At 43.1% G+C, this 10087-nt stretch overlaps 1 protein-coding gene across 1 annotated transcript in view; it reads right to left on the minus strand.

Annotated features, from left to right (window-relative positions):
* Nucleotides 1-6389: 6389 nt before the first annotated feature.
* The window catches only part of BMP2 (bone morphogenetic protein 2), a 35268-nt gene continuing 31570 nt past the window's right edge, over nucleotides 6390-10087 (minus strand). Inside the window, exons 5-6 of the mRNA XM_027898671.1 lie at nucleotides 8011-8170; nucleotides 6390-6522 (exon numbers count right to left, since the gene is read on the minus strand). Of these exons, the coding sequence (XP_027754472.1) occupies nucleotides 8167-8170 (4 nt within the window). The 3' untranslated portion in view covers nucleotides 6390-6522; nucleotides 8011-8166. The remainder of the gene's footprint in view (nucleotides 6523-8010; nucleotides 8171-10087) is intronic.

Consider the following 10087-nt stretch of genomic DNA (forward strand, 5'->3'; position numbering starts at 1 on the left):
GAAGTGCCAAGTTTCACACTGTTTTGCACATGAAACCATAAATCCCTGTCCAGAACCCCAGGGGCATGAGAGGGGGTCGCTGCTCAAAAGGTTCATGAACTTGGATAAAGTCGGGCAGGTATCAGAGTTTGTAACAATGAACTAAATTAAGTTCTCTGCAAAAGGTTTTCATGGGCCAAGAATACAAAATAGCTAATAAGAACATGAAGGTTTTGCTGAATCAGGCCATTCTTAAAAAAAAAAAAAAATAAAAAAATTGGCAGCATTACCATATTTTGGTCTTTATCTTTTTTCAGTTAATTCAATGCATTATTTTTCCCTTTAAAATCCAGAGGCATTGCTCTTTAGGGTCATAAACCAGTTGATATTCTGCAAAATCTTTACAGATGATATTTGCTTGTACATAATATGAAGTAATAATTTGACAGTATTTCTTACCTGTTCACTCTCAGTAAAAATCTAAATCAAAGTAACAGGAAAATCCTTGGAAATAACAGCTACCACCCCAAATCCTTGACAGTTCTGGATTGCTAGTTTTCAGTGAAAACCACAACCAGAGTTTTCACTGTCGTATTCCTCTGAAGTTTTAGAGCAAAATTTGCCACTGAACGTTCAGAATGCTCAAGTACAGAATTTAGAATAAAACTGAGGAACAGTTGGTCACCTGCCCTGCAAGCACCCAGCACACTAAAGAAGTCCTTGGCTCATGGTTGCTTTGAAAACCAAATTTCAAGGGAAAAGCATACTTTGATGGGCAGATGTGAGAGTTAGTTATGATAAATAACAAGTTACTCCAATGGGAAGGTCAGACTTCCCTGTTTACAGAGCAGGCATTATAAGAAGTCAATGGACAGAGGAGTGGAAATGACTCTGGTTTGATTCATACCAAAGTCACGGATGCAGCTGATTCCGTGGGAGCTGTTTGGAGCAGCAGCCATCCCTCTCCTTCGTATTTAAATATGAAACCTCATTTCACCATATATTTACCACAGACACATCAATAAGTTTCGTAACAAGCAGGATGAGATGTTGTGACAGTAACACTTTGGTGTTTTGCAGGCAGTTCACAAAGCCCTTTACTCACTGGGTGATGGCCATCTCCTGCCAGTGAGGAACCCAATCCCAGGGCCTGGGAAACGTTTCCCTACCCTGGCAGACATTCTTTTGGGAAAAGCAGTCCCCTCTGGACAGGTATGTCCCTGAGATCCATCACCGGGCTCTGGGAGCAGCACCAACAGTCACCGAGCACACGTTTCCCTCTTCTGCCTGCCCAGCACACGCAGCTGGCATGACTAAAGAATAGTGAAAAAATGTAAAATCTGAAGGAACCTTTAATCTCCTCAGTTAAAAAGAAAAAAAAAAAAAAAACACAACCCCAACCACTTACTAATGGAATGTTAAGATTGTGTATTAAACCCACAAAAGTCAGAAAAGGAAGGAATTAAAGGCTCCCTTGGCTCTTTTAACCCTTCCCTCTGCCTGTGTGCAATCCAGGCTTTTCATTAGAGTCACATAACACCAGGCAAAGGGACATAACCCTAGGTGATGTTAAAGGGGGAGCAGGGCTCGTTAGGAAGCACAGAAATGGAAATGTTAATAACTACTCACTTTATCTTGTAAAAGTTTAGTGCTCATGATTAAAGAATGGCAAGACACTAAAGAAACAGCAGCGTGTTGTTACGGAGCTGAAATGAAATACTGAAGAAATGAGCTGTTCCTCTCTGTAAATATTTTGGTTGCAGTGGTATTTATCTCCCATGAACCAAAATGAAGGTAATACAGCAGAGTAAGTCTCTGCCCACACGTAACAGGCTGTTGGTCCTGCACAGAGCACCCATATCTGAATTTAAAACCCACCCCGGTAAAACTCCACACACTCCCCCTCACTAAGGTTGGAAACTCCAAACCTGCTCCATTCTGAGTAGCTGCACACTTCCCAATCCTTAATGCACACATCCCAGTCCCTGACACACACATCCCAATCCTTAACACACACATCCTCTTCAAGAGCAAGGAAATATTATTATCCTGGTTTTACAAATGAGAATTCTAGGCACAGAGAGATTAAAGCTGAGCATTTCAAAGCATCCCTGTTAATTAAAATGACTGGAAAATGGGTGTCCAAATTGTTTAGATACCTTTGAAGTCTCAGAATAATTATATTGCTCAAGGTCACACAGGGAGTTTATGGCTGACCCACAACTTGAACCCAGATTTCCAGCGTCCCACTCCAGCACCTTAATCACAAAGCCATCTTTGCTTTCCAATTTAATACTGGCCAGACCTGGTCCCCATGCAAAGTGGTTCCCAATGGATGAAACCTGTCATTATGCCATATAATGTAGCCATCTATCTCTACCCTACAGGATAAACAGCAGTGCATTTAGGCATCTCCAAGTTCTTTAAGGTACATATCATTACAGAACACTTGGGAGGGAGGAAGAGCTATTTGAGAATTAGCACACAAGGACAGCGAGGGATTTCTCCAGTGGCTCATGGCTGAGCACTTTGCTGTCCCTCCTGTCCTTGGTCTGGTTGCCCCTCTTTCCTGATGCAGTGTTTGACCAGCAGCATTTCCTGTTAACAGTTTTCCCCACCAAAGCTCCCAGCCTGGCTCTGAATTCCACTACCATTCATGAACTGACCCACTGGACACTACAGCACCAGTGACGCTGGGTTTCACCACCAGGCTTGGTAAACTACAGCACAAAACAAACCCTCAGAGGCACTCAGAGCAGCACAGAGACTTCAGCAACAGAGCACATGGTGAAGGAGTCCTCTCCCCAAAGACAGAATTCATAAGAGACCTCCACACATGAAGAAGAATGACCCCCCCTGGCCTCCCCTGCCTCTGGGATTGTTGCATATAAAAGGGCTGTACTTCACAAGCCAGTTTTGATATGCATTGAAAAACCCAGTCCCAGTGTCTCCTGAGCACTCACTCCAATCAGACACTGCTCTCATTTGGAGCTGCAAGTCAGAAAGCTGCGTTTTCCAAAGGCTGATTCCTATCGCTGGCACAAAGTGTTCAGGCCTTGCTCTGAACAGATGCAGTTACCATGAAGCAAAACTTCCCGGATGGGATTCAGTCTTGGGCTCTCCCCAGACACACCAACACCCTCCAGGATGTGGAACGCAATGGAACACAAAGATCAACATAAAACACACACACACACACACCTAACATGCTGACTTTTTATCACCGAGGTTGCTAATTTCCCATGCTAAGAACAACCTTTGGAACCAAAATGAATTATGCGTCTCATTCCGAGTGCATCAAAGAGCAGACAGCCTTTTTAAAGGAGTCAAGATCACCTCAGCTGTGCTTTTGTTATCTAGCCCAAGGTTAAGGATTTGGCCTTGGGCTAACAATTGGCTCAGAAAACCAGGATCATGTAATGAGAGTTCCAGGAAGAGAGAAAAACCAAAGCTTGGTAAAGGCACACTCTTCAAAGTGTCCCAGTACTTGACCTTCTTTTTTTTTTCTTTTCTTTTTTCCCCCTCAGATGAATGAGGTAAAGAAGAGAGGAATGGAGCCTGAAACCCTGAAGGAAGTACTCACATACAGGAGGAGCTGGAAAGACCTTCCCAAATTCTTCCCAGACACTCACAGAGAAAGGCCTGGCAACAAATTTTCCTCACCACTTCGATGGAAAAGTAGGCAGTAACCCACTGAGCAGCTCAGGCTCAATGGAGAAAGCTCTTGAAAGGGGCAACACCTGGTTTATTTTCCTTGATATAAAACAAAAGTTAAGCTGCTTCTATTTGAAAATTAAATATAATCATTAAAAAAAAGGCTAAGACGCTCCAAGCAGGCAAGAGCTGCGATGGCTCCCTGCCAGCAGTGTGGTCTGCTGGGTTGTAGGGAGCTCTCTGCAAAATATGGATTTTCAGGGTTTTTTTTAATGGATTTTGGTTGGTTGGGTTTTTTTTCTCAGGACATTTTTGCTGCTGACAGAAGCCAGGAGGCTCCACCCACGCTCCCAACACCATTTTCCCAGGGCTTGGTCCCTCTCTCCAAGGAACTGGCAGTGGGCACGCTCCAGTAAGCCAGCAGGTGTGCAGGAGCTCTCTCTAAATGACTCTGCCCTCTAGGGTACATTTAGGTTATGTTTTCAAAGATGAAAATCTTTTCATCTGCAAATCTGGGAGACTTCTTTACCCAACACGTCAAGAAGTAGTTAACAATTAACTATTTCCAAAAAAAAATAAAAAAATAAAATAAAATAAAATAAAAAATCACCAGACCAGGAAATATGAATCAATTAGTCTTTGATCCTCCCCTCAGTAATAACATCTAGAACATGGGTTACTGCTAATCCTAAGTCACCAAAAACGTTGATGAACTTTAAAAATACCAGTGGGGTTAAGAAAAAGAGAACTTCAGTTCTCAGGGTGGTGTTCTGAGGCCTCTCCCCAGAGAACGTGAAGAGATTTTCTTTTTGAGAATCTCAGGCTCCATGGTGTCCTCTCGAGATTCCAGCTTTACAGTAATCCTGCTGTAAGTCTGTAACACTAAAAGCACTATAATGACAATGTATATTTGTACAACATGAATAAGAGTAACAATAATGCCAGTGTTTTGCAGAACAAAAGTGCTCATTTTTTCACTTAAAGCTACCGGGCCCACCTTTTATTTACAGTGCCAGCACTGGGAAAACATCTTCCACGTGCATTAGGAATTGGTCCAATAGCAACAGCCTGTGACACCAAAACTGCCTGCATGACACGTTATGGTGTCAACTGGAAGGTCAGGATTCCTCATGACAATGGAGCAAAAGAGCTCTTAAAATGAGAATCTGCTTGTAAGTTTTTTCTCATTCAAAGTAAGAGAAAAGGTTGTGTTAAAATGGTTTTAAAAGTAGAATAATTTAAACACGAAGTTAGAGTGATGTTTATAAGAAATAATACAAACCCTGACCATCTTCCTAATTCCTAAGGAGTCAATAACTTCTTTGGTCTATGAAGTCCCATATGAAGTTATCAATAAGTCACGAGAAAAATGCAAAAGTCAAGTTTATCATGCAGTGAATCGTTGTTTCTGGCTGTAGAGCAGAGGTTTTTGGTGCAGCTGCAGTCAGATAGCCCTCCCCCCTTCCTCCTCCCATCACCACTGGCCTTGCAATTAAGCTTCAATACGCCTGTGTGTATATTATTGATGTGGAAACAGCTATTTCCATCACGCCGCAGACATTCTATACTTTTGAAGTCTGTGGTTACACAGTCATTATTCCACACAACACTTTCCCATCGCTGGGGTGTGCAGAATGCCATAAAAAGTGGTTTGTGCAAGTTCCAAGCTACTGGAGTTATGTCAATGGTTACCTTAAATCCATTATTTTCTGTCCGTGGTCACCCTGCCCTCTGAGGATTCGCTTTAATAAAAAGGGTTGGATTGTCTGAGAACCAAGCCAGGAGAGCGGTGCTGATCTGCACATCTGCTGGATATTTCCATCTTTTAATCTGCATATTGTTTCCAGGATGATGATGATAGTAATAATAATAATAGTAGTGGTAGCAATAATAAATAATAATAATTTGCTTCTGTTTGTAGTGAAACACTGCTGGAGTTGCAGGCTCTGTTTTAATGAGACACACTGAATGAAAGAGTGTCCTGCAGTGCAAGAGGTTCATGTCAGCTCTGCACTGCCTTGGCATTGTAAGCCAAGCTACGGAACAATATTCATGATTTTCTTGGTGATCTCTCAGAAAAACCTTCTTAATTTAATCTCTAATGGGATTATCAGCCTCATTAAATTGTAAATCTTCCACAGGCCAGCCGTTGTGGGAACCTGAACTTTCATAATGTTATCAATTCACTGCTCTGATCTTTCTACCTGAAGTCCCCTTTAGAAGCTTTTAACACTTTGGGCTTCGAAAGCCTGTGGAGTCCTTCCCCACTTCGCTCACCTACCCTTTTTTCCCCTGAAAATCCCTACCTTTTTTCCGACTAAAAACACACGGATCTGCTTCTTCCCACCGCAGCCCTCACCCCGTGGCTCCGCTGTCATTGCTGTGTGGGCAGCCAAGCACACTGTGCAGAAGCCCCAATCTCAGGAGACGAGAGCCAGGCTGGCCCCACTGCAGATTCCCTACCCCTGGAGAAGTCCAAGAGCTCTCAGCCTCTGCTCACCCATCGAGGCCAACACAAGCCCAGGCAGGTACTGCAGCCGAGTGCCTTCACAGCACTATGGAAATACGGATGCAAATGAGCTCCGGCCCTCAGACTTCTGGCAAGTTACAGACACAGTCCCTGCTGTCACGGGGTGTCTCCTGCTGCACCCAGGGGTTCAGCCTCCAGACCCTTCCCAAACAAAGACCTCGCTGAAGGCTGGGACAAACTGCCTCTGCAAAGGACACAGACCCAGGACAAAACCAGTGTACCTGCTTCTCTAAGTGACCACTGCTCAAGGCTCGCAGACAGAACGTTGCTAAATCCTGGAGGGCACTGACAGGTGACTAGATTCCAAAAAGAGAGGAAACTCCACCTTAGGAAACCATTACTGCTTGTTGCAGGCAAGGCTGTCAGGAATACAGGTAAGGAAGGATTAGTACTGGAGAGACAGGAAAGAAGTAATCTTAGAGTACTTTTTGAGTTCTTTTTGTGCTCAAGCAAGGCAAAAGTAGTAGACACACACAAAGTTACTTTGGCACACACCCGCAAAATCTCTTAGGAGAAATAAACAAAAAAAATGTGGAGTACAGCAGAGTAAGGTTATGTTCTGAAGGAGCTGGGACTTTTTCCTTGTATACAGTAGTCTAACAAAATAAAACAGTGCTGCTTGTATCCAACACACTCCTTACAGCAGCAACACCTACAATCCAAGCGTCCTTCTGAACTTAGCTTCTTGTTTCCTTCCTATGTAACTAAAAACCAAAGTGGTTTGTGCCTGTAACAATCTTTAAAAATACATTTTAATGCCTTTGGCTTTTCATTGTTATTTTGAGCAGCTTAAGTCAACTGGGAACAAGATCTGTGGTTCTCCTGTTGTAAGATCACGCTACATATCAAGATCTCACAGCAGCAGTCAGCCCTTCCAGAAGGGGTTGCCTTCATGTAAAGGAGAAGCTAAACATTCCATATCCATAATTAGATAAATAATACTTCAGGCAAGATATGGCACCTTTAAAAGTGCCTTTTCAGTCTTGGATTTTTCTCTTGCTTGTTACTACAGAAACCATCTAGCAACCAAAATCTAACACAGACTCCACCCAAAACAGAGAAAAACAATATAGGCAGAGTAGGCTTTTTCTCCCCCTTTCCCCCCCCCTTTCCCCTCCTTTTTCTTCTTTTTTTCTTTGGAAGGGTGGGTGAGTGCTGAGGAAAAGTATCTTACTGTGCAAAGGAGAGGAGCATTTTGCATGCAGTTGAAACAGTAAAGCTCTGATTACAGATGGCAGCAATGAAAGCAGGAATGAGTAATGAGCAATGAGAAATGCGTAATGCGGGATGAGGATATAATTTCCACACATCGGCTAAAGAAAGGTTTACACTCTTAAGCAATAAAAACAAACCATTAAGCCAGACCTGCACTGTCAGGAAGTATAAAACAGTTCTTGAAACTCTGCAGTTACTATACAAAAGCTTTTCATAAACTTTTGTTTCCTGATCTTCATAAAAACATTAACATCAAGCTGCCATATGGCAATTAGCTGCCTCCCGAAATCAATAAAAAAACCCAACCAAAAAACCCCCCCAAAAACCTAAAATTTAGGAATAGCTATACAATAAAATAGTTCAATAATTATCCTCTTCTAATAGTGTAGCAAAGTGGGTCTACTATAAACGCATCCAGATGAGCTCCCTCTCCAAAGCTGTTCATCCCTCCAAGCCTCACGGTGTGGATGGGAGCTCTCAGCTGCCTGGCAGGGGGGAGCAGCTGATGGTCTGTGGCCACCCAAACCCCACACGAGCAGGAAGGGGCTGGTGCCAGGCTGTAGCGAGCCCAGGTGGGGCAGCAGAGCAGCCCCTGCTCGCTGGGGACGGGCAATGCTCTCGGCAGAGCTTACCTCGACCGACGATCCTCCCGCAGCATTTTTAATGGTCAGCACCACAGAAGTCCAACCGAATTCTGCGCAAAAATTATCAAGCCACTCGGCAAAGCTGCTACTGACTCTCAAAAGGACAGGGAGAGATCCTGATCACATTTGTGTTTAGAGAGATGCTTATCTGAAATGCACAAAGGGTGACATTATCTATCACAATCTCTGCCTAGATTATATAAGTGCCTAAAGCAAAATATTTAGGGACTATAAGGTAACAAAGGCAGTTTTGCCTTCAAAATATTTTGCTATTTTTCCTCAAGAGGAAAAAAACCCTACATTTCTCCTTGTAGATTACTGTATATATACTACACTATATATATATACTTGTAAATTACTATAACACTAGTAAGTACTAAATAACTAATTACTATAACACTAGTAACTACTAAATAACTAGATTACTATAACACTAGTAAGCACTGGAGTGCTGTGGTGACAGCACATCATTAGAATTTAGCATTATTTAGCAGTCATTACCAGACTTTTAAAAGATGTCAGAAAGCCCAAACCTTAGAGAAGGGCTATCTGATCATCAGCCCTACCTAAAAAGGATTCAGGAACCCAGCTCACCTCTAGGAGAATTTTCTACTACTCATCTATGAAAGTTTCTTTTATTTCTTTTACCTTAAATCCTAAAGAAAGTCTTTAGTGCAGCACTCTCTCATGTCTCCAGTGCAGAGAGCGAGCCTAAAGGTTAAGGATGTAAAGATACATTACGAAACCTATTCTGCAGAAAGGTATTGCCATTTCCTCTTCAAAATCAGCGTGGAACTGATGATTCTGTGACTAACACTACTCATGTATAGAAATGCTTACGAGAGCAGGTCTTAAGAGGTTTACAACTCCACGTTGGCCTCACAGCGTGTTTTCACAAAGGATGAGAATCTTTGTCAAGCGAGAGGAGGTTTAACTTTGCAAGGAATGCAGCATCACGCCATGACCAGCTACTGCTCATGCATAGACAAGTGCCACAGCCAATTTTTTGGAAACAAGATTAGCACCAACGTGTTCTCATGCCTTACAGGACAAGTCAAGCAGTCACCACTCTGTAAAAAGCCTCCCTCAGTCTCCTTACACGTGAAGGAGCTGTGAAACTTGAGCCTCGTAACACCAGAGTTGAGGACCTGGTTGGAAGTGCTGCGGGTTCTTAACAGTTTTCAGCAGGTTTGGGATCATGCCTTCCCCGCTCATCATCACACTGTCAGCACTTTACACCCAGCTTTCGCAGGCTTAGGTCTTACAATGCACTAACACAGCTGAGACTTGGCTGGCACAGCCACACACACAAGGGAACAAATTCCCGCTGAACCTCCACTGCGGCACATCCTGGGACCGACACCCTTGCCAGAGCAACAGCCATAAACTCATCCATCACCAGGAAAGGTGGAAACAAGCAAAAGGCAAGCTAAGCTTGCCCAGAGATGCTGCTTCCCCGCTAAAAACATCAGCTACCAGAACAGCACCAGAAAAAACATCTGGAGGTTGTCCACTCAGTCAGCTCACGAGCTACAATGTAGTATCAGCATGACCAACATCACCTTAAAAACAATCAGAACCAAACTGCAGAGTGGGACACTGTTCTCTAATAGCTGCTAAAAATACTGCTGGTACAAAGAAACACATAATTTTTTATCTCGCCACAGCACCTTACGGCCCAAGGTATTTTTAAGCTCACAAGACAAAAAGTGGAGGCAGCCAACAAGAAATCAGATTTTCTCTCCTATCCTCTGTACCCACTGATGTTTGTGATCAAGCAGTAGAGAGCTGTTTTACAAGAAGGTCTGCTGATTAAGTTAGCCTTTCTGATCACCTCATCTATTTAGTACCTTCGCTGCAGTCCAGGTGATTCTGGTAAAAAAAAAAAAAAAAAAAAAAAAAAAAAAGGAAAAAAAGAAAAAAAAAAGATTTTGAGGGGAGCCATGAGAAAGAAGAGGGGTTTGTTAATAAGAAGTAGGAAGCCTGAACCAGAGATGCCCAGAGTTGACTCAGAGAGGTCTCTAAAGGGCCCACTGCACACGTGGCTTTAGGAAGTGCTGCCTCA

Source organism: Empidonax traillii, unplaced genomic scaffold (assembly GCF_003031625.1).
Source record: "Empidonax traillii isolate 1590-97213 ecotype Southwest subspecies unplaced genomic scaffold, ASM303162v1 scaffold614:size843888, whole genome shotgun sequence".
In the NCBI taxonomy this organism is placed as follows: Eukaryota; Metazoa; Chordata; class Aves; order Passeriformes; family Tyrannidae; genus Empidonax; species Empidonax traillii.